At 44.5% G+C, this 25,749-nt stretch overlaps 1 protein-coding gene across 1 annotated transcript in view; it reads right to left on the bottom strand.

Annotated features, from left to right (window-relative positions):
- LOC148772973 (protocadherin Fat 3-like) overlaps nt 1-25,749 on the bottom strand; it is a 180,178-nt gene that overhangs the window by 77,419 nt on the left and 77,010 nt on the right. The window contains exon 13 of the mRNA XM_088834566.1: nt 25,476-25,709. Coding sequence (XP_088690692.1) covers nt 25,476-25,709 — 234 coding nt within the window. The remainder of the gene's footprint in view (nt 1-25,475; nt 25,710-25,749) is intronic.

Below are 25,749 nucleotides of genomic sequence, written 5' to 3'. Positions count from 1 at the left end.
CCATCCCCTGCCCGACACATCCGTCCCCCCATACATTGTTTCTGACAGTATCCTGGGCATGCACACCAGGAGCAGGGAGAGTTATGGTTGACCTCGCCTTTCGGTACCAGTCACACGGACATGAAAGCAGCACTGGAAAAGGTGGGGGTAGGGCACCGAAGCCACAAACCTGCTCAGAGGAGTCACTTATGATCTGGTAACTGAAGAAAAGAGCAGGGTATATTTTTGGAATGTATTAAAATTCCAATTTAGACACAATTGAAACAGATTTTAGTAGTTTCTAGCGATGAAGTCAGATGCATAATGCCAACATGCAGGCAATAATTTGGTGGAGCCCTTGAATCTCTGCTGTATTACTATGTGATGGGGGTGGTCTTTGTTAAATGAACCCATGTCCTGTCACTAAAATGGAAACTTTCTATCTAAGGGCATTTGATAAATGCCATCCTTCAAATCTCGATCCTTTCCCTATGTACCCGGCAGAAAATCTGAACCTGAGCAGAAGACTCGCTTGCTAATTGGCCCCCTGCTCTCACTGCATGTCACGACATGTTATATTAAGGTATAACATTAACCTATCGTTTTGCATCTGTGTTTTTCAGTATGTAATTCTCTTCTCCAATTTGCACCTAATTTAATGAGGATGGAGCTATTTAGCTTCTTAAGATGCTGAAGTGCAAGACTACCCAACTATGATTTTCATTGCATGTGAAGTTTCTGCACGTTAACTATGGCAAATGGAGCAGGCAGGCCTTCAGAGGATTAAAATCAAGTAAAAAGAGAATGACTAAAATCCCAATCTGTGCAAGGAAGTAATAGGTAGTGGCATTTTGTGGAGTGGGCTGGGAGGAAAGAAATACCACATACAAGTTCCCAGGAGGGAAGGCTGTGAAATCCTGGGGAGGGTGGGTTGCCAAGGGCTTCTATATTCACTTCCTTTGAAGGTTTCTAAGTGGAGGTTAGGTTCCTCTCATTTGGGCCAAATGGAAATGGATTATTTGGATGGGGGGCATGGATTGTATGGGGAAGGAAATGGCAACCCACTCCAGTATTCTTGCCTGGAAAATTCCATGGACAGAGGAAACTGGCAGGCTGCATGCAGTCCATGGGGTCACAAAAGAGTCGTTTATGAGTTAGTGACTAAACAATAAACAAATGGACAGTATATAAAAGTCAAAGTTTAAAATGAGAACAATGTGGTCCAATCCTGAAAGACAGGAGACCTTGCTTGTAACCCAAATACACTTGTGTAGCTTAACCTTGTTGGGTCTCAGGTGTCTTCATTTTTAAAATGATAGAACCTAGGTCCATTGAGATCTAAAATGATCTTCCAGCACTATTTTTTTATTTGCAAATTAAATTGGTGTTGGTTTCATTTCTGTTTTCAAAGGGCTCATCCTCTCAACTGGCCATTAAATCGCTGGACCTCGGCATTCCTGGGCAGAGTTAGCAAAGGAAAACTCCATGATTAAACCTGATGATGACGAGCTACTGGAATCTTCTGGATGGAATGAAAACGTAACACAGCAGATTCATGCCATTTAGTTACGTGTTGAGTGTTCACACATATACTTTACAGCAAGGCTTTTACATCTCAGCGAGAAATAACGTCCACTGCCAGGATCATCTGCAAGGATCTCACGAATAACTCAGCTGGATAGTTGAGATTGTTAAAGGTGTTAGAATCAGCACCAAAACCAAACGGCCAGAGCAATCAACACAGCAAGATTGCTGAGATAGTTTTAATCTGGTCTTTAAAAAACATTGTCTCCTCTCCTTGTGAGAGCAAGCTCCCTGAGCTTCGCGAACCTACAAGAGCGCTGCTCTTACTCTGGGGTCTCGGGTGGCAGCTGCGCTGACCCTGTCAGGGCAGGGCCTTGTCTGTGGCATTCACCTTCCACCCTCCAGCGGCTGCACAGGATCTGATCTGTCTGCAGCACACAGAAAATGTGAACTCTACTAAATTGCTATAAACTGACTTTTATAAACAGACATGAATTTATACAGAATAGATATCTGGGGAAAGATAATTTGAAATAATCTCAGCAATCAGACTCTAGAACACTTTACATTTTGGTTCTAATCACCTATTTTTATATCAGCTTGATATACAGATGTCATAATTTATATACAATAATAAGAACGCATTTGTCTGACCAACATACACTTTCATGGAACCAGTGTCCTCAGAGCATTTCAAGTGCCCCCTAATGTTCCTTATATGCAGAGTACATCATGAGGAACCCTGGGCTGGAAGAAGCACAAGCTGGAATCAAGATTGCTGGGAGAAATATCAATAACCTCAGATATGCAGATGACACTACCCTTATGGCAGAAAGTGAAGAGGAACTCAAAAGCCTCTTGATGAAAGTGAAAGAGGAGAGTGAAAAGGTTGGCTTGAAGCTCAACATTCAGAAAACAAAAATCATGGCATCTGGTCCCATCACTTCATGGGAAATTGATGGAAAAACAGTGGAAACAGTGTCAGACTTTATTTTTTTGGGCTCCAAAATCACTGCAGATGCTGATTGCAGCCATGAAATTAAAAGACGCTTGCTCCTTGGAAGGAAAGTTATGACCAACCTGGATAGTATATTAAAAAGCAGAGACATTACTTTGCCAACCAAGGTCTGTCTAGTCAAGGCAATGGTTTTTCCCGTGGTCATGTATGGATGTGAGAGCTGGACTGTGAAGAAGGCTGATCGCTGAAGAATCGATGCTTTTGAACTGTGGTGTTGGAGAAGACTCTTGAGAGTCCCTTATACTGCAAGGAGATCCAACCAGTCCATTCTAAAGGAGATCAATCCTGGATGTTCATTGGAGGGACTGATGCTAAAGCTGAAACTGCAATACTTTGGCCACCTCATGCGACGAGTTGACTCACTGGAAAAGACTCTGATGCTGGGAAAGGTTGGGGGCGGGAGGAGAAGGGGACAACAGAGAATGAGATGGCTGGATGGCATCACTGACTCTGTGGACATGAGTTTGAGTGTACTCCGGGAGTTGGTGATGGACAGGGAGGCCTGGCGTGCTGTGATTCATGGGGTCGCGGAGAGTCGGGCACGACTGAGCGACTGAACTGAACTGAATGTTCCTTCATGTCCCATGGATGTCTGCCCCCAAATTCCATGACCTAGGCAAGCTAATAACTTGTTTGAACCAATACTTTCTCCCGCCTGCATGAATGCCTATTCATCAGTGCTTCAAATCCCACAAGTACATTTAGATTTCAGTCTTTATGACCCAGGCTGGATGATTAAGCCACATTCTTATTTAAGCTATAAGGATTATCTTTCGAAGAAAAATGCTAAACAAAACTTTGGTTCTTGAATATGTCATTACATTCCTTTGCGACAGCCTTATCCTTAAAATATAGCACTTTTGAGAGGCGCAAGAGTTCTGTCTGTCTCACTGGAGACCCTGGTTATGACCCTCCCATTTAACAAGGATTTGTCAAGAGCCACTTGTTTGACTATCACGGGCACCCTGTTGAGAGAAGTAGAGCCCAGAAGACACCTCCTTAACTCTAGGAGCTTAGCAACTTGACAAAGAATTACTCATACTATTAACTATGTATTTAAGGAATACCTAAACTATCTGCTTAGGGTTGCTGCTGCTGCTGCTGCTAAGTCATTTCAGTCGTGTCTGACTCTGTGCAACCCCATAGTCCACAGCCCACCAGGCTCCCCCATCCCTGGGATTCTCCAGGCAAGAACACTGGAGTGGGTTGCCATTTCCTTCTCCAATGCAGGAAAGTGAAAAGTGAAAGTGAAGTCGCTCAGTCGTGTCTGACTCTTAGCGACCCCATAGATGGCAGCCCACCAGGCTCTTCCATCCACGGGATTTTCCAGGCAAGAGTACTGGAGTGGGGTGCCATTGCCTTCTCTGTTCTGCTTAGGGTTAGAATGCCGAGTTCTTTGGATTCTACCTCTGAGAGCTGTCCTGAGTGTTTGTGGCTGGGGCTTAAAGTCAGGTAAGGCTCCACCCTCTCTCACCTATCCAGCTGCAAAAGACTCCTAATTGCAAACTCAGACTCCATCCTCTCCTGACTAAACTTAACCAGAGTTAAGCTCCTAAAACTCTGGGTCCAGTCCTGCCCCAGCTGCTCAATATTGTCACTGCCTCACCACTTCTTACAGCAAGAAGCAAAAGTGAGGCACTTCCCTAGTGGTCCAGTGGTTAAGATTCCATGCTCCCAAAGCAGGGGTCCAGGTTCCATCCTTGGTCAGGGAACTAGGTTCCACATGCCATGCTGTAACTAAGAGTTTGTGTGCCTCAGCTGATTTTGCATGCTGCACCTAAAATCCAGAGTGCCACAAAGGAAGATGGAAGACCTGCGTGCTTTAACCTGAGACCCGGCACAGCCGAGTAAATACAAACAGATCATTAAAAAAGCAAATAAAAGATTGAGAATGGCTTTGCAGTCCCTTGCAGTCTGGTCCCAACTCACACTCTCCATGTCCTTTCCAGCTCCAGTTCCAGGGTGGACGGTCTATTCCAGTCTCTCCCGAGGACACACGCGCGTTTACTGCAGGAGGTCTCTGCTCACGCTCTCACTTCTACTCAGATCATTGTCTTCCCCTCTTGTCAAAATCCCGCATGTTCCTTGCGGGTTCTCCTCTGGGATGGCCTCCTTAATTTCCCTTCTTTCTGCTTCCTGACATCATTTTCGCAGTCTCAGTAGCTATATTTACATCCTCCTTCCCACTAGATTAACATATCATTTAGGCAGAGGGGCTGGGTCTTTTCTTTCCTTTACATTTTATTTTTCCCCAGTTGAATTGAGATATAATTGACATACAGCCTGTATGAGTTTAAGGTATAAAACATAATGATTTGACTTAACGTAACTCATGAAATGATTACCACAGTAGGTTTAGTGAACATCCATCATCTCATATAGATGTAAAAATTTTTAAAACGAAAACAAGTATTTTCTTTGTGATGAGAACTCACGGAGAGTCGGACACGACTGAGCGACTGGACTGCACGTAAGTCATGGCATTGCACGCCTGCTCAGTTGTGTCCAACTCTGCAGCACTCTGGACTACGGCCCGCCACACTCCTCTCTCCTTGGGACTCTTCAGGCAAGAATATCGGAGTGGGTAGTCATTCCCAACTCCAGATCTCCCAACCCAGCGACTGAACCCATGTCTCCTGCGTTGCAGATGGATTCTTTACCTGCTAAGCCATCAGGAAAGCCCATATATTACATACAGTGATGTTCATTATATATGTCATGTACATTATATCCTTAGTACTTAATCTTCTTATAACTGGGAGCTTCTATCTTTCCACTGCTTTCATCAGTTTTTCCCATGCCCACCCACGACCAAAGGGCTGTATCTTATCTTTGTACCCCGGTACTGAACCCAGGGCCTGGCACATAGTAGGAGAGAATGAATGCTGAATTGCAGAGGAAACAGCCAAGGGACCATAGCAAGTGCGTGATGAGCCTGCTAATGTGACGAAGGCAGGGTGGTGTGCACACTGCTCTTGCACGTCCACCGCAAGTGCTTGTGCCAAAGAACTGAAGGGCCTCACAAAAGTGCCAAGTAGAGAAGTCAGGGATATTTAATACTAAAAACGAACATAAAATACTCACATATATATACAAGGTTTTTACTAAATAGATATATCTGCATTTGTGAAAACGAAACCGGTAACTACTCAATTTTCCAAGAATAAAAACTGGTTGAATAAATTATATACATTCAGCTAAAAAAAAAAGTGAGTTATAAAACAGTATTGAGTTTAGGAACACTTGTGTAAAGGAAAGGGCAGAAGAGACCTCTATCAAAATGGCAACAGTGATTAGAATTCACTTATTTTTTCTTTCTGCCTATCCTTCCAGACTTTACACAGTGGTCACAGACCATGCTTGCAATAAGTAAAAGAACAACTATAAAACTCACGTACATAGAAAACAGTTCTATATATCAATCTTAGCGAGTAGTCATATTTTCATGTTATTTTCAAATCTGTTTAATCCTTAACATACACATTATGTGAAATAATTGTAGAAAAAGATGCTCATCTATTCTATAACATTCTTTTCCTGGATATTCCCATTCCTCATTTTAGCTTTTATAGAAAAAGATTTTTTGGTCAAGGTTCTCATCATAAAGTTATTTCAAGGGATACATTTTTAAAACCATTTTTTATGCTTAATTAAGCAGTTGAATAAAATTGCTTGCCTAAAATTCTTCTCTCATTTGTGGGAGCCAAATAAAATCCCATCACAGTGAAGGAACTCAAGCTGACCATCCTTTTCTGTCTTTAATATATGCCTTCAGATGATAGGAAATAAAACAGAAAGTTGCCATGAGGAGGTCCATGGACTTGCAATTACTTCTGAAGTCAGAAATGACTTTTAAATAGACTCTCTAATTAGGTCTGTTTTAAGTGTCTTTTAAAAGTTTTTCATTGGGTGATAACTAACCCTGGCACATTCCCACAGGCAAAATACCAACCCTGGGGGTCAGTAGTCCCTTTTTACTGTCGTTTTGAATTAAAAAAAAAGACAGAAGGCAGCACCAGATGCAGAATCAGGGAAATCCTGACTGTACCATAAACCTCTTGGGGACTTGTCACTTGGGCTGGCACCAGCTCCGCCGGGCAAGACTGGCACACCATGTGAGGTCTCGGAACATAAAAAAGCGGGCGCCCTTGTTTAACAAATGCTAACAAACGAGCTTATTTATGAAACAGAAACAGGCTCACAGACATTGAAAACAAACATGGTTATCAAAGGGAGAATGAGGGGGAAGGATAAACAGGGAGTTTGGGATTAACAGATACACACACTATATGAAACAGATAAACAAGGGCCTACTATTCTTACAGCACAGGAAACTGTATTCAATATATCCTAATAACCAACAATGGAAAAGAATCTGAAAAAGAATATATATACACATACACATGTATATCTATCTATATCTATATATGCACGTGTGCTTAGCCATGTCTAACTCTTTGTAACCCCATGAACTGTAGCCCCCCAGGCTCCTCTGTCCATGGGATATCCCAGGCAAGAATGCTGGAGTGGGTTGCCCTTTCCTACTCCAGGGGATCTTCCTGACCCAGGGACTGAAACCAGATCACCTGCATTGGCAGGTGGATTCTTTACTACTGAGCCACCTGGGAAGCGCGCGCGCACACACACACACACACACGAGCCACCTGGGAAGCGCGCACACACACACACACACACACACACACGAGCCACCTGGGAAGCGCGCACACACACACACACACACGAGCCACCGGGGAAGCGCGCGCGTGCGCACACACACACACACACACACACACCCCACCCCACCCCCCCAATATCTGTATATGTCTCTGAGTCACTTTTTTGTACACACCTGAAACTAACGTAATACTGTGAATCAACTATACTTCAATTACAAATAATCTCAAGGCATCAAGGCAGCCAGAGCAGAGCATTAAACCAACATGGGGCCTTTCTAAGCTGGAGGCCCTGCACAGTTGCAAAAGCCACACACTGATAAAGCTGGCCCCATTCGGAGATTGCTTTCCATGGCCCCTCAAAAGCTGCAGCTCATTAGGCTAAACTCAAGCATCTATGGTTTGAAAGTTTGCTAACTGGGATAGCCAATAAATAAATAAAATTAACCCATCAACCAAGTACTCAAAACTGCATCCCAGGTGGGGCACAGAACTTCTAAACTGAACAGCTCCTCAACAACAATGTTAAAACTGACTATGGCCATTTATCCATTCAGTAAATGCTCACAGGACTTTCCTGTAAGGTAGGCAGTGGGGATATGAAGCAGACTGGACCACAGCATCTCAACCCGCAAACGTCTCTATTTCTAAAGAGACAAACATGTATACAGTAGATTGTTGGAGAGGGGTGGCCAAGGGAAGTTTCCCAGAAAAGGAAACAATTGCATTGATCCATGAAGGAATTCAGGAGTTGAAAGGAGTACCAAAGTGGGAAATTGACAAGAACAAAGGGCATTTTGGGTGTGTGAACATATGTGAAGTTAAGAAAGATGTAATAGTAAGCAGAGCACTCAGAGAAGGGTTAAGGGATCAGTATTTCAAAATTCTAAGTTTAGAATGGCAGGTTTTGAAGCTTTTTGTTTTTGGAGCCACTAGGAAATTACCAGAGCTGCTATTAACAATTATAACTAGGGAAAATAAAAATCTGGCACAAGTTAATGGATACATCAGCAGAGAGAGATGAAGGAAGATTGGAAGGAGTGAGATGGAGTGAGTGTGGAGGCGGGAAGCACTATGTAATATAGGGGAAGTTATTCCAAAAGCTCCTCACAGATGATGGACAACATAATTGCACCTGTCAAGGAGGCTTCACAAGGTGAAATGATACCATGTATCCTGAGGCAAAGCTGATAAGCACACCTGACTGAGCTTCAGTATATCCTGCAGAGGCACCAAGTCAAAGCTGGGGTCCTCAGATTCTGCCTAAGTTACTCAGGGGCAGATGAAAATCCCCCGACACTCTAGCACTCCCTTGGTCCTGTCCTGCGTGCTGCTGCGTGTTGGAGCAGGGCTGACCCAGACAGCTCAGAAGCCGGTCCCCGGCGTGTGGCGTCTATGGGTGAGGCAGCGTGTGGACGGGGAGCTCGCAGGAATGAATCACTGAGGTCAGTTCTTAGAAATCAGGATTCCCTGCCGGTGGGTGCTGCTGGAATACGTCACTAAGATACTCCTTTTTGAAATGAATGTGCTGTTTCATTTGACTGTTTCGACCCCCTGCTTGGGAGATGTTAAAAAGAGTAATAATAATAGCTTGTATGTGTCCAATGCAAAGACTCCTAAACCAGGCAAGACATCCCAGTCAACTCCATAAAAAAATGCATGCCTAGCCCCATCCCAGACTTTCCCGAACAGACTCTGGAGATGCAACGCTCCCTGTCTGTTTATTTTTAAAGGCTCTCATGGGGATTCTGATACGGACCCTGAGCTGACAGCCAGTTTGTCTTGCTTTTGTGCATCATTTTATCTCTGCTGCTGGATCCTGGATTTGGGACGGAGTGGTCCCTAAGGCCCTCATCAACTGAAAGCATCCTATTTTCTTGGGCACATCACTCTATTCTCCTGTGTGATTGGCCAAAAAGTTTGTTGGGGTTTTTCTATAACATCTTATGGAAAAACCTGAATGGACTTTTTGACCAATCCGATATTGTCTCCGATGGAACTGGAGAGGGGAATTTCCAGCCTCTGAGATTCCTACACAAGGGGGCACAGGCCATATGTATGAGAAGCCCTAAGGAAGGAATCCACCTATGTTCTAGACATGACATTAGGGAATTGGGCTGGAATGTCTTAGTTCTCACTGGGGAAGGAAACGGCAGCCTACTCCAGCATTCTTGCCTGGAAAATCCTGTGACAGAGGCACCTGGCGAGCTATAGTCCATGGAGTCACAAAAGAGTCGGACACGACTGAAGCACCTGAGCAAGTACCTCTTGCTTCTCCCCACCCCGGCAGCTCAGCAGACCCGCACTGAGCATGTACTGGGCGGCTGGGGCCCGGCCCCTGCTGGGTCACAGAGGTGGAAAGGCCAGCACATCAGCCCCCCTGAAGCTCGCGGTCTGAAGAGAACACAACGAGCTCATATCTCGTTTTTCCAGGGAGGAAGAGGAATTCAGAGGGGCGGGAAGACTTGTTTACGGCTAGAGAGTTAGCAAGGATTGGAACTAGGATATTCAATCTGGCCTCATCCCAAAGTTACTGTGTGATGTCAGTTTTCAAAGTGACAGGACACGTGACCCAGAGATGACGGGGTGTCGCAGCCTGCGATGTCGCCGGATGTCCTGCGGAAGATGTGCAGATGCCGCTGGCGGGTAGAGAGATCAGGGAGTGAGTTACGGGCTGGGAGTCCTTCACTCAGGACCACTCCTCATCTCACAGATGCTTGAGAGGGGCCACCATGCCCCTGTGAGCTGCACTCTCTCCATCTGCTGGCAGGAACATCAGGGTCTGTTCCAGCTGTAGCAAGATGACAGGTGTGAGGGTTTGGGGCTCTGCGGACTAAGGCTTCACGCCTGAGATTATCCGTTATGATGTCTGTATGACAGACTAAGGCTTTTGCCCACAAAGTGCTCCAGAGAATGGTTCATGTCTCTGTCTTTAGGGGCAATTATTTAGCTTTTACAAACATTTTAATAGTCTCTCAGCTGCCTTCAAAGATGTAAGACTTCAGAAAATAACAGAGCTTTGGGGAAGGAAAAAAACATATTAAATCACTTGACTTGTACAGCTTAGAGGTAATAATTTCTAAGGTGTTAAGGAAAGACATAGAATACACGATACTTAAAAGAGCAGGCAGGTTGACATCAGACTTGAATCCTTCTCATAACATCTTCAGAAACATTTATATTTATATGGATATATGTATAACTGAGAGGCTTCCCAGATGGCTCAGGGATAAAGAATCTGCCTGTCAACAAGGAGACATGGGTTCGATCCCTGGGCTGGGAAGATCCTCTGGAGAAGGAAATGGCTACCCACTCCAGTATTCTTGCCCAGAGAATCCCGTGGACAGAGGAGCCTAGTGGGCTACAGTCCATGGGATCACAAAGAGTCAGACGCGACTGAATAACTGAATAAACATGTATAACTGAACCACTTTGCTGCACACCTGAAATTAACACAACGTTGTAAATCAACTGTATTTCAATAAAGAATTTTTAAATAAAAATAAAATTCTCACTTCCGTCAGAAAAACTGATGATTGTATTAAAAGCTATTAAAATAGAAAAAACAACAACACAACTCCAGTATTTTCTGGTAGCTATTACTAGAGCATAGAAAAGCAGTTTGTACTGAGATGTCAGGGGACCCTTCTTTGAGATCCAGCTTTGCCACTAAAGAGGTTATCTTGGGTAAGTTTCTTTATCTTTGATCCCCAGCTTTCTTCTCAGAGAAAGAAGGGTTTGACTGGATCTAGCCTTGCAAGCATTGGAGAAGGAAATGGCAACCCGCTCCAGTGTTCTTGCCTGGAGAATCCGAGGGACGGAGGAGCCTGGTGGGCTGCCGTCTATGGGGTCGCACAGAGTCGGACACGACTGAAGTGACTTAGCAGCAGCACCCTTCCAAGCATAGCACCCCGAGATTTACAGGGGCTGTGACTCACAAGGGCAGTGGGTCAGGTGCCCCAGGGGGGAGGCGTGGATCCATGAGAACAGCCGCAAAGCGCAGCCAACAGCTGTTACGTCATCTCTCCCGCCGTCCGTGTCACTGCGGCTGCGCGCAGTCTGGCTGAGCCGCTCCGTCTGGAGGGAGAGCCCTGAGCCGACTCACTGACCCGCATGCAGGGGCCCTTCTTCCTTCAGGGTAAAGCCCTTGAAACAGAATGGCCATGGGAGAATTCTTAGGGCTATGTGGGTAGAATTCAGAAGGCCCATGAACTTGCACTAGTCTGTTAGTTCTCTACTGCTCCATGCCAAACAACCCCAGAACTTACCTGCATAAACAATAAATATCTAGTATCCTATGGTTTCCATGGAGCAGGAATAGCTTAGCTGGCTGTCTGTGGCTCAAGGCTTCTCATGAGGCTTCAGTCAAGCTGCTGGGCTGGGATGTGGTTTCATCCGAAGGTCCCAGAGGAGACCGTGTTCTCTCGAGTTCACTCATGCAGTTGTTGGCAGGCCTCAGGCCCTGGAGCTATAGGCCCGTCACAGGCCGGCCTTTCCATGTCCTAGCTCTCTCCCCAGGGGAGCGATCCAAGCCAGAGTCAGAGGGCCTGCTCTGCCCTGAACTGTGTCCCTCTCAGATAGACCCAGGACCTGGGGTTCCTGGCTGCAGTGCTGCAAAGCTTGTACCTGGATACACCTCTGTTTGAGTTGAAAAATACAAAGAAACCATATGCAACTAAAAATAACTGCGTGCATGTGTAATTGGGGCAAATTCTGGACCAAAAAGATTAAAAAAGACACACACACACACACAAAAACGGACAAGAACAAGCCGATTGCCATTTCTGAGAAGCTGGGACCAGGCATGTAAGAGGGTGCTGTGCCTGTTCCCTGCACTCAGCAACACAAAGGGGAGGGCACGCAAGCCACCACTCTGGCCCAACCCCTGGACACACCCCTTCCCTCACTCCATGTAATGCAGCAGTCCGCAACCTTTTTGGCCCCAGGGACGGGTCTTGTGGAAGCCAATTTTCCATGGATGGGGTGGGGGATGGTTCAAATGGGGTCACGTTAGCAATGGGAGTGATGGGGAGCAACAGATGAAGCTTCAGCCAGCTCACCTGATGCTCACCTTCTGCTGTGACCCCGTTCCTAACAGGCCACAGACTGGTACCCATCCTCAGTCTGGGGGTTGAGGACCCTGATATAAGGAGAAGTGATGCTCACCCCTCCTCGGGAAGCAAGCAAGGGAGGCTGTTGCTTGTTTTTGTTCCCTTTTGCAGCCCCAGTAAAAATTTGCCTGAATTTCTTGTTTGGCCTTTAGTCAGCTTCCTCCAGGGAGAACCAAGAACCCTAGTTGGTATCACCCCCACCCATAAATCCATATGTTGAAGAGCTAACCCCCATGTGACTGTATTTAGAGCCAGGGCTCTTCAGGTGTTAAGGTTAAAGAAGTCATAGGGTGGGGTCCTAACCCAAGAAGATTGGTGGTCCAGAAGAGGGGAACAAAGAGTGCTCTTTTCCTCCCTGCACTCACCAAGGAAAGGTCACGTGAGCGCCCGGTGAGAAGGCAGCCACCTGCAGGCCAGGTACAGACTGTGCTGGCACCCTGAGCTGACATCCAGCCTCAGAACCGAGACAGAGAATTTCTGCTGGGTAAACCAGTCCATTCTAAGGGAGATCAATCCTGGGTGTTCATTGGAAGGACTGATGCTAAAGCTGAAACTCCAATACATTGGCCACTTCATGCGATGAGTTGACTCACTGGAAAAGACTCTGATGCTGGGAAAGGTTGGGGGCGGGAGGAGAAGGGGACGACCGAGAATGAGACGGCTGGATGGCATCACCGACTCTGTGGACATGAGTTTGAGTGAACTCTGGGAGTTGGTGATGGACAGGGAGGCCCGGCGTGCTGTGATTCATGGGGTCGCGGAGAGTCGGACACGACTGAGCGACTGAACTGAACTGAACTGTAGCCACTCAGTCTATGGAATTTTGTTATGGCAGCCCGAGCAGACTAAAACAGAGAGCATGACCAAGAGGGAAGGGACAGTCTGTAACCTGATCTCAGGAGGGATACCAGCCATCACTTCTACCATATTCTATTCATCAGAAGTGAGCCAGGGGACTTTCCTGGTGGTCCAGTGGTTAAGACTCTGTGCTTCCAATGTAGAGGAAGGCTCAGTCTCTAGCTGGGGAACTAAGATCCCACATGTTGAATGGCTTGGCTAAAAAAAAAAAAAATTATTTGAAAAGATTTTAAAATTATAAAAAGAGGTGAGTTTGGAGTCAGTTTAAGTCCATTCAACTTTCAGTGAGAGACATGGGACTACCCAGAGGTGGGGGTCACACAGGGTCGTCTTAGAAGCTGCTATAACACTGGGAATAGTTTCCATCTTTACTGTGATTAGCCTCTAACTGGACTTAGCATCCATTCAAGTGTAAATGCAGGCAACCAGCCACCACAGAATGAGGAGCACCTGCGATCTGGTGACCGATCACTGCTACTTTCCTGTTGTTTCACAGTTGTGGCACATATCCCTGTTTACCACCACTCCAAAATCTCGAACTTATGAGATCTACCGTGTCAGATTGTATTTAATCTACTGTCGCAGACATTCATTTTACTATGCACTAAGAACAAAAAATACCTGTGCACACCATTTCATTTCTGACCTTTGCATTTTACTTTATGAGTGTAAAACATTATTCTGATAAACAGTCTGTAGGTGTCACCAAACTGTCAAGGTATTGGTGGCACAAAAAGTTTAGGAATCCTTAAGCAAGTGGCTCTGCAAATATGACTGTGGCTCAGATCATGAACTCCTTATTGCCAAATTCAGACTGAAATTGAAGAAAGTAGGGAAAGCCACTAGACCATTCAGGTATGACCTAAATCAAATTCCTTATGATTATATAGTGGAAGTGAGAAATAGATTTAAGGGACTAGATCTCATACACAGAGTACCTGATAAACTATGGATGCAGGTTCGTGACATTGTACAGGAGACGGGGATCAAGACCATCCCCATGGAAAAGAAATGCAAAAAAGCAAAATGGCTGTATGAGGCGGCCTTACAAATAGCTGAGAAAAGAAGGGAAGTGAAAAGCAAAGGAGAAAAGGAAAGATATAAGCATATGAATGCAGAGTTCCAAAGAATAGCATGGAGAGATAAGAAAGCCTTCCTCAGCAATCAATGCAAAGAAATAGAGGAAAAAAACAGAATGGGAAAGACTAGAGATCTCTTCAAGAAAATTAGAGATACCAAGGGAACATTTCATGCAAAGATGGGCTTGATAAGGACAGAAATGGTATGGACCTCACAGAAGCAGAAGATATTAAGAAGAGGTGGCAACAATACACAGAAGAACTGTACAAAAAAGAGCTTCACAACCCAGAAAATCACGATGGTGTGATCACTCACCTAGAGCCAGACATCCTGGAATGTGAAGTCAAGTGGGCCTTAAAAAGCATCACTACGAACAAAGCTAGTGGAGGTGATGAAATTCCAGTTGAGCTATTTCAAATCCTGAAAGATGCTGCTGTAAAAGTGCTGCACTCAATGTGCCAGCAAATTTGGAAAACTCAACAGTGGCCACAGGACTGGAAAAGGTCAGTTTTCATTCCAATCCCAAAGAAAGGCAATGCCAAAGAATGCTCAAACTACCGCACAATTGCACTCATCTCACACGCTAGTAAAGTTATGCTTGAAATTCTCCAAGCCAGGCTTCAGCAATAGGTGAACCGTGAACTTCCAGATGTTCAAGCAGGTTTTAGAAAAGGCAGAGGCATCAGAGATCAAATTGCCAATCCGCTGGATCATGGAAAAAGCAAGAGAGTTCCAGATAAACATCTATTTCTGCTTTATTGACTATGCCAAAGCCTTTGACTGTGTGGATCACAGTAAACCGTGGAAAATTCTGAAAGAGATGGGAATACCAGACCACCTGACCTGCCTGTTGAGAAACCTGTATGCAGGTCAGGAAGCAACAGTTAGCCCTGGACATGGAACAACAGACTGGTTCCAAATAGGAAAAGGAGTATGCCAAGGCTGTATATTGTCACCCTGCTTATTGAACTTATATGCAGAGTACATCATGAGAAATGCTGGACTGGAAGAAGCACAAGCTGGAATCAAGATTGCCGGTAGAAATATCAATAACCTCAGATATGCAGATGACACCACCCTTAGGGCAGAAAGTGAAGAGGAACTAAGAAACCTCTTAAAAGTGAAAGAGGAGAGTGAAAAAGTTGGCTTAAAGCTCAACATTCAGAAAACTAAGATCAATACATCTGATCCCATCACTTCATGGGAAATAGATGGGGAAACAGTGGAAACAGTGTCAGACTTTATATTTTTGGGCTCCAAAATCACTGCAGATTGTGACTGCAGCCATACAATTAAAAGATACTCCTTGGAAGGAAAGTTATGACCTACCTAGAGAGCATATTAAAAAGCAGAGATATTACTTTGCCAACAAAGGTCCATCTAGTCAAGGCTATGGTTTTTCCAGTGGTCATGTATGGATGTGAGAGTTGGACTGTGAAGAAAGCTGAGCACTGAAGAATTGATGCTTTTGAACTGTGGTGTTGGAGAAGACTCTTGAGAGTCCCTTGGACTGCAAGGAGATCCAACCAGTCCATCCTAAAGGAAATCAGTCCTGGGTGTTCATCAGAAGGACTGATGCTAAAGCTGAAACTCCAATACTTTGACCACCTCATGTGAAGAGTTGACTCATTGGAAAAGACCCTCGTGCTGGGAGGGATTGGGGGCAGGAGGAGAAGGAGATGACAGAGGATGAGATGGCTGGATGGTATCACCAACTTGACGGACATGAGTTTGAGTGAACGCCGGGAGTCAGTGACGGACAGGGAGGCCTGCTGTGTTGCAATTCATGGGGTTGCAAAGATTTGGACACGACTGAGCGACTGAACTGAACTGTAAGTATGGTCCTGGGAATAGCAGCATTAACTTGCCCTGAGAATTACTCTGACACCCAGATGATCAAACCTCCTCCCAGACTGGATCAGAAACACTGGAGGGGGGCTAGTAATCCCCAGGTTAACAGGCCCTCTAGATGACTGGTGCACACTGCAGGCTGAGACCCACTGGTCTAGAGGCTTTCATTCAGAGTTTGCATTTCCAACAAGCTCCCTGTTGAAATTAGTCTGGGGACCACTTTTTGAGAGCAGTGCTCTTGACTAAAACATAAAACATCCTGACTATTTGCTGGATATCTGTTAACCAAGCCTCCTTTGGTGCCACTAACTAGTCTATTGTTCATGACAAGTTAACCCTTCAGAGTTTATTCATATGTTAACTAGACCAATAACAAAAAATATCTTCCGACTTTTAGAAGTTGCTGTGAGAACTGGAAATAATATATCTGCAGTACTTGGCATCATGCCTGGAATGTAATAGAAGCTCAAAAAGCAAATGTCATTAGTCATATTATGTTTATTACCATTTAAAATTCTTACCAAACCCCAGTTTTGCTTAGCAGGGTTTAACAGTAGGAGAGAAGAGGTATGTGAGCAGTTCCACATAAGGAAACTCTCGAGATGCTGCTGGAGACCCAGCTGCAAAGAGGGCTGGGTTGGCAAAGCAAGCGTTACTCCTGTGCTTCTAACATTATAGAAGAGCAAACAGTCTGAGAGAGACCAGTGACTGGCCCAAGGTCACACGGCCTGCATACTGCAGTGCACTAATCACCCAAGGCTTCCTCCCGTCCATGTGGCCTCTTGATCTCTGGATATGAGATGTGTCCCTTAAGGATATTTGGGAATCATCATCATGATATTAAGGGTCCAGAGGAGTCAAGGGTTGCTGGCTCAGCTGGGGTATGATGTCACCAAGAAGCTGTCTGCTTGGGAAGTCCTAAAACATAAAAATGACAGTTCACCTGCATACCTCCATTGTGGGGTACATGGGCACACCTAACCTCCTTCACAGACTCCACACCCTGGCCCTTTTCTCTCACACAGCCAGGTGAAAAAGAGGCGCTTCAGAATTTACCTGTTTGGTCAGGTGTAACATTTTTCTTTTGCTTTTGGGGTGGGCCCAGTGCAAAAGTAAGCTAAGCCCTTCCAAGAGTACACACTGAGTGAATACTTGTTTTCCTCCATGAGACCAGAAGGTGATGATGAAAGATTTAAAATCAAACCCCATTATGGGGATCTCCATGAGACCAGAAAGGCAATGAGGGAATACTGAAGATCTAACTTCATCCCAGGGACTGAAACTTTGGCCACCACACTGAAGGTAAGGGAGAGCTCCAAATGGAGCCAAATGTTTCTGACTCTGACAGACTGGTGGCATGCACGACCCTCCCTCAGACTTCATCCCAGGATAGGAGACAGCCAGCCTGGAGCGCTGGACTGACGTGCGTTTCCGTCAGCCTCCTAGCACTTCACGGTGGACTTCACTCGCCTCTTAGCTGTTCCTCCTGAGTCTTCTCATGGTTCTAACAAGTGAGGGACACAAGGCGTGGACCGGTCAGCAGAGGCAAGTGGTGACTGGAGAGACTCAGTTAAAGCGGTTTGGTGAGGAAGACCTCTCTTTAACAGCTCTCAGCAGTTATTTTTGTGAACACTCCTCTCAGATAAACAATTTCCTGCTCCTTCATGGAGCACAACATACTCAGATCTAACGGTGCTCTCAGACACTGGGCCAGCCTTTTTGTCTGACAAGATCTGTGCATTGGAAAACCAAGTTCACTCCAGTTTTTGCCCCATGAGAGCCCATGTGGGGTCAGGATGCCATCTGTCTCCCTCATGAAATATGCAGAAAATAAATCCCCAACAAGAACCACAAGCTTACATCACTACAGTGAATGGCAGTGCAAAATTAATGAGGTTGAGGGCTGCTGGAAAACAAGCTCTTGGGTAAAAATGGAAAAGTTCTGTCAAGAAACATGTTTTCTCTGTTTCTTTCCTATTCTCTGCTAATAAGAGGATCTATTGACGTTAGAGGGAAAGGCACCATTCTGGAAGACTCTGAGAGAGAACTTCTATCTTTTCTATTCATGAAATTAACTCTACTGGTTGGGTCTGTGCACTTCTGCAACCCAGTACCTACAGAGCCCTCAGTGGGGGAGGAACTTCTCTTCCCCATTTTTCAGTGACTCCCTCTCATGTTGCCTTCAGTCCCTGAAACTAACTCCCTGTGCTCGCTGCAGAGTGCCCAGCCTGGCTGCCGCCATGTTAGTCTCTTTAGTTGACAGACTCTCTTACCACATGGAGATGTCCGAAGGCAGATGTGCGCCTCCCAACTGGGTTTTCCTCAGCCTCTCCCTCTTAGTTTCTTCCTTTGAAAGTCAATCTTTTTTCTTTCTGCTTCTTTCCTTCCTTTCGCATCGAGGATTAACTGGTTGTGGTCTCTCCCTGTTGCTGAGGCTCACCCTCCCTAACCACATGAGGAACTCCATCTTTTCCCACTTCTTTGAAATGTGATGGGGCAGTTTCTCTTTCCTGCTTTCATTGCTGTAGCAGAGACATGAGTGCTCACCAAATACCCCATGGCCTCTCCTATACCTCCTAGTTCTAGTCAATGGACAGTGACAAAGTGACGTGGGTCTCTCCCAGGCTGAGGCTGCAAAGAGCTGACATGCCGTCTTCATCCCTCTCTTCTGCTGCAGTGACCTTGGGAAGCAAAGGTCATGACGGTGATATTGACCCAATGGAGGGACTAGATGTCCACATCGCTGAATGGACTTGCACTGACCTGCTCCCCACAGGAGCAAGAATTAAACTTTCACTGCACTAAGAACTGAGATTTTTTGAAAAGTTACCTCAGTCTAGTCAAGGCTATCTTAGCTAATACAATCCTCTTTTGCTACTAGATCTTTCCCCTCTTCTTGCCCCAACATCAAGCCCCAACCCTTAAAACCTGACTTGAATTCAAATACCATTTTGTGAATACTTTCTGATTTGTCCCACTCAAAAATTCACTGCTCATGTTTTCATGTTTCCACAGAGACCTGGGCTAGCATTTTACATGTATCTGACTAATCCTCAGAAAATCCCTACTTTTACAGATGAAATGACTCTGTTATAACATTGATCCCACTTTCTTTGAATGTTCATTTGTGCTTGTCTGTTTCCCGTAATGACTGGAAGCCCCTTGAAGGCAAAGCCTTCCTACTCTGTCACGATTAGCAAACTTGTCTTCACTCCTGAAGGACTGTACTTTAATTTCCGATGTGTCTCCATTTTTTAAATCTTTTTTACACGAGGTCCTGCTTCAGGCCACCTCGGCTATCTCTGTCCACCTTGTCCCCGAATTTGAGTTCTTGCCTGGCCTGTCCACTGTGCCTTCAGTCCAGTCAGTTGCCAAACTTGGCAGATTTCACATGTAAAATCTCTCTCTGCTTCTTCCTTTTAAATCTCAAGTTACCACTTGCATTTCGGTCCTTGTGGACTTTCTCAATGATCTCCCGGAAGCTGTCTTCACATCCGTGTTAGGGGTGCCCATGAGATCGGCGGTTCCCAAACCCAGAACTGATGCATTTCTTTTGTCCTCCGTGTGCAGCGGTTCTTTCCCATCTCTGGGTTTAAGCACAATCCCTGGCTTTTGTGAGCCCCCACAATTGGGCCCAGATGCCTTCCCTCACCTCACCGTCAGCTTTCTGTCCTGGACCATGTGATGCTCTCCCAACTATTTAGTTGGGTCTAAAGAGATGGGACGGAGAAGGCAATGGCAAGCCACTCCAGTACTCTTGCCTAGAAAATCGCATGGACAGAGGACCCTGGTGGGCTATAGTCCATGGGGTCTCTACTAGTCAGACATGACAGAGCGACTTCACTTTCACTTTTCACTTTCACACATTGGAGAAGGAAATGGCAACCCACTCCAGTGTTCTTGCCTGGAGAATCCCAGGGACGGGGGAGCCTGGTGGGCTGCCGTCTATGGGGTCGCACAGAGTCGGACACGACTGAAGTGACTTGGCAGCAGCAGCAGCAGCAAAGACATGGGAATACCAGACCACCTTACCTGCCCCCTGAGAAGCCTGTATGCCGGACAAGAAGCAACAATTAGAACCAGACATGAAACAACAGACTGGTTCAAAATTGGGAAAGGAGTATGTCAAGGATGTACATTGTCACCCCACTTATTTAAATTATATGCAGAGTACCTAATGTGAAATGTTAGACTGGATGAAGCTCAAGCTAGAATCAAGATTGCAGGGAGAAATATCAATAACCTCAGATATACAGATGACACCACCCTAATGGCAGAAAGTGAAGAGGAACTAAAGAGTTTCTTGATGAAGGTGAAAGAGAAGAGTGAAAAAGCTGCCTTAGAACTCAACATTCAAAAAACTAAGATCATAGCCTCCAGTCTCATCACTTCTTGGTAAATAGATGGGGAAACAATGGAAACAGTGACAGACTTTATTTTCTTGGGCTCCAAAATCATTGTGAATGGTGACTGCAGTCATGAAAGATGTTTGCTCCTTGGAAGAAAAGTTATGACAAACCTAGATAGTTTTAATACTAAAAAGCAGAGACATCACTTTGCAGACAAAGGCCCATATAGTCAAACAAAGCTTTTTCAGTAGTCAGATATGGATATGAGAGCTGGACATAAAGAAGGTTGAGCACTGAAGAATTGATGGTTTTGAACTGGGGTGCTATAGAAACTTCTTAAGAGCTCTGTGGACAGCAAGGAGATCAAACCAGTCAATTCAAAAGGAAATCACCCCTTAATACTCATTGGAAGAACAGATGCTGAAGCTGAAGCTCCAATACTTTGGCCACCTGATGTAAAGAGTCAACTCATTGGAAAAGACCTTGATGCTGGGAAAGACTAAGGGCAGGAGGAGAAGGGGCAACAGAAAATGAAATGGTTTGTTGGCATTACAGACTCAATGGACATGAGTTTGAGCAAACTCAGGGAGACTGTGAAGGACAGGGGAGCCTGGAACGCTACAGTCCAGGAAGTCACAAAGAATCAGACACAACTGCACAACTCAACAAAAACAGCATGTTCCCAACTTTGCAAATTTATCCTCCTGGTTCCTGTCTTCCTGAAGGCCTTCCTCCCTCTGTCTATTGAATCCCATTCGTTATGGATTCTGGAAGCTCCTCCTTTTATGCTAGGTTTGTGTGTTCCAGATTTATGCCCTTCACTACTGCACAGACCCTGGGCCTGTAACTGCATATTGCTCGTATAGTTCCTTCTATAATAGCTGCTATGTACCTACTCATTAAATATCAGCTATATTGGATGGAGAATAATTTCAATGTGTGTTACAAGCTTCCAAGTTTCTCCAAAATCCCTGAAAACAGGTCTAAACTGTGTAGGAAATATTTTACAGGAAAGGAGTGAACATGTTCATTAGAACATTTCCTTGCTTTATGTCCCTAATCTATAAAAGCAAAAATATGTCCTCTTGAATCTCAAATTTCTGGACATTCGCCTCTCAATAAATCATGGGCTCTGACACATTTTCCAGTGTAAGTTTACATTTGATTTTCATGTTACTTTGCCTAAAATGGTCACAGATTTTAGCTCTGATTTTTATCACTGCATATTTCCTTTGTTAGCTTAAAGAACCCTCAATACTGAGAACCTGGACACCTAATCTTGCCTTACGAGGCAGAGTAAATAGCAAAATATGAACCCCAAAGAGGTGGTACAACAAAACGTCTCCTAATGTTTACTGAGAGGATTAAATTTTTATAAATATTAGGTCATAAAGTCATGTCATTAGTTCATGGGATGGAGGATGTTTCCATTTTACATGAAAACTAAGAATTTAATGCTAAAATCTAGACAATTGCCATGCTATTGCTTAGAACTCATAAAATGGGTGCTAAAGTGGTCTTGTCTTCCTGTTTTTATTTTTCCTGATCTAGGCGGTTACTCTAACATTAGCATTGATTCATTATGAATAATGAATTTGGCACAGCAAAGAGTTGTCTGGCTAAAAACAATGATATAGATACATACACATATACATATATATATATATATGCTAATTAGAAAACCAGGATATGAAAGGTTAGCAAGAGATTGTAAGAATTTTGAATTTATGAAGTAATGGAATCAGACTTCAGGTTAATATATCTTTGTCTTTTTTCTGCAATTTATAGTGGCTTAATACATGCTTTAGCCAAATACTGATGAAATCGTTTGTAACTTTAGGTAAAGGAATATGCTTGACAAAAGAAGTTTCATGAACCAAATAGCCCTGTCATTTATACAAATGGAGGTAATGTTCTTCACTGGGATCAAAAACCAATTAGACAACTTGGATGGATCTCAAGGGAATGATGCTGAGTGAAAAAGGACATTTGGAAAAGGTTACAAGCTGCACAACTCCATTTAAATAACATTTTTGAAATAACTAAATTATAGATATGGAGAGTAGTGGCTGCCAGGGATTAGAGACTGGGAAGGAAGTGTGGAGAGAAGGCGGGTGTTGTTAAGAAGGGGCAGCGAGAAGATGAATGGGGTGGTGGTTACATGAAGCTACACAGGTGATAAAACTGCACAGAACTACATGCACGCACACTCACACACACACACACACACTCTCACACACTCACACACACACACACTCACACACTCTCACACACTCACAGACACGCTCACACACACACTCACACAATCTCACACACACACACACACACACATACACCTGTGTGAAAATCTGAGTGTACTACAGTTATGCAAGATGGTATCACTGGGAGAAAAGATTGTGTGAAAGGTACATGCCACCTCCTATACATTTTTTTGGCAAATTCCTGTGAACTTATGATTATTTCAAAGTTAAGAGTTCTTAAACATCAGAATTTCCTTGTCACTTTAGAGAAGGGGCCTACGCAGGTCAGGAGATAACCTAAGTGGGTTGGCTGGGAAGCTGAGAACTGGCTGATGGCAGCTTCCATCAGGTTCCTACCACGGTGGGACTGTGTGCCTGGAATTGCTGAATCTTCTGAGTGCTGTTTTTACAAAATGCCAGAAATTGAAAATTCAGATCTCTTGACTTTTATTGACAATTAATTCAAACTGTTTGGAACACTCTATATAAGCCAGACTAAAGACACGGGATGGCTGGATTCAGTAGGGTTGGATTCAGTCTTAATGATTCATGAGCAAAGTCAGCTTTAGGCCAGAGGTTAGGTTTGGCCTCCAGATGATTCACCCAGCCCTGCCCACCCGAAACTGCTCATCTCAATGTGTGGCTCACGCTCCTCTGTGTTGACTTACAGCAGACTGAGAAGTGGGGATCAGGCCACTGATGAAAACGGCATAAGCAGCCCCCAGTCACTGATACATACCCGGGACTCTGGAGAACATGGGTTTGACTCTGGTTCTCCCTACAGGCTCTGAGCAAGCCCTCCACCCCTACCTCCTGAGCACAGTGCCTAGAAACAGCAGGTGCTCAGTCTGCCTTTTAGAGAAGCTCATTTGTTCCTTCCCAGCTGTCTTAGTTTTTATTTTTAAAGCTAAATGAGATCTAAAAAACCTGAGAATATGACCTAGAATCTGGTATCCTATGCTAGAGTTTTCTGGAAGCGAATACAATGGCTTGATGAACACACAATACAAACAGCACTCATAACCTCTGTGTTGGTCTGAAGCCATGAATGTAAGCCTTTTGCTAATTGGTGCAAAGAGCAGAGAGAGGTACTGATAGGTTATTCTGGGTCTAGTGTTTGAAGGGCTTCCTCATCTCTGCCCCTGCTAATGCACAGAGTCTAGTCAACCTTTCTTCCCCAACTGCCAACCTGGACAGCTGACTCGGCAGAACTGAATAGCACAAAGCTAGTTGCCTGCCCTCTACCTCAATCACATGTGTCAGTCGGTAACCCCCTGCCTCCTGTCTGAAGCATAACGTACTGACCAGCCTCTCTCCATGCTCATTCTCTAGTAGACAGAGCACACCCAATTCCTTTAGAAGGAGGTAAATAGAAAAACTCCAATTTTTTAAATTGAAAATTTAATTTAAAATATTTTCAATCTTAAAATTTCATCTGTGGCTCAATTACACATTCTCAAAGTTAAATTATTAATGATTCATCTGTACAATTTCTGTCCTTTTTTCTCCAAAAGCTTGCTATCATGAGTCCAGGGAATGTTTTCTAATCCTCCTTTAAAAGGGAGTATTTGTAAATAATTCATCATTATAGGTCAATAAAAGAGTCTTTTCCAGAATTCCCTGGTAGTCCAGGGTTTTGGACTCCATGCTTTCACTGCCAAGGGCCTGGGTTCAATCCCTCTCAGAGAACTAAGATTCCATAAGCTGCAAAGTGCAGCTGAAAAAAAAAATTATTTTCCTATTTACTATGTTTTTTACCAAGCTTTACAGTATGTAGATTTTTAAAGGGTTGGTTCTCAGCCTCGAAAATTATGCTAATAAGGTAAGAACAATAATTCATAGTATAGTCACAAATTTCTCTAAGGGGAAATATGCAGAGACCCTGGCCTCTATGTTTGTTTTCAACTAATTATCATGTATTTACTTTTCCATTAGTCCAATAATTTTTCTTTCAATTCAGAATTAAGCAATAAGACACTGAATTACATAAAGGCCTGTTTAGCATAACAGACACACCCCATGATTCCCCAGTCCTCTGATTTACAGCTCTTAAAATGCACAGCCAAGAGGCTGTCTATATGCCCTTTTGTATTTAGACTCCATCATGCAGTCACCTCAATAACTTGTGCATTCTCAGAAAGGCTACCTAGCAATTAACTCCAGTCTTTTCTAACTCACCATCTCATTATGTAAAGTGGATCTGAACACAAACTTTATCAGCAACTTTCAATTCTATTTCCTTATTCCCCCCCTGCCACTCCCACCCCTCCGAGTAATGTCAGTTTATGTGATCAAAATACTCTGGAAAATGGCAGTTAGAAAAAATCCACATTGGGCTGGCAGCACATTTAGTAATCGGTCTTTGCATTATGGGACACCACCATAAATTGAGACTGTCATATTTCAGCTATAGCATGGGCTGCAATTCTTTATAGAAATAGAAACGAATTCTCCCTACCACACAACATTTAACTATGTTCAAGAGGAATGCGTAAGTAGGAAAGCTATTATTTTTATTCTAAAGGTTAAAAAAAACACAAACTCAAAACCCTTTGTTAAAAGTTAAAGGAATTCACAGTATCGCTTCTTTAACTCCTACAAAAAGGGGGAAGATGTCTTGCAGATTTCTTTCATGTGTATGAAGTACATCAGCCAAAGAGCCGGCATGTGGTTTACTGTACTTGTCCTAACGGAAAGGAACCCAGGTGGGCTGATGGAGCTAGAAGACAGGCAGCACCTGAATGTGTGAAACGTACAGACAGGGAGGCGCCCCATCGGGGCGGCTGACTTACCAACATCCGGATCCACCGCTTGAACCCTGGTCAACAGAGCCTTGGTGGCCGTGTTCTCATAGACACAGGCGTTATAGTGGTCGGACGAAAACACTGGGGGGTTATCGTTCACGTCCTCCAGGGTCAGACGGATGTCGGATTGGCAGAATCGGCCGCCCCCGTCAGTGGCCCTGGCAATGAGGCTGTACGCAGGGACCCTCTCCCGGTCCAACGGAGACAAAGTTTTTAACTCACCTGTGAAAATAAATGGCCTGGCTTTTCAAAAACTGTCTTT

The sequence above is a fragment of the Moschus berezovskii genome, unplaced genomic scaffold (genome assembly GCF_049115385.1).
Source record: "Moschus berezovskii isolate FMDL1 unplaced genomic scaffold, NW_MosBer_1.0 29, whole genome shotgun sequence".
In the NCBI taxonomy this organism is placed as follows: Eukaryota; Metazoa; Chordata; class Mammalia; order Artiodactyla; family Moschidae; genus Moschus; species Moschus berezovskii.
Note: the sequence above shows the minus strand (reverse complement) of the source record. Positions and strands in the feature narration are given on the sequence as shown.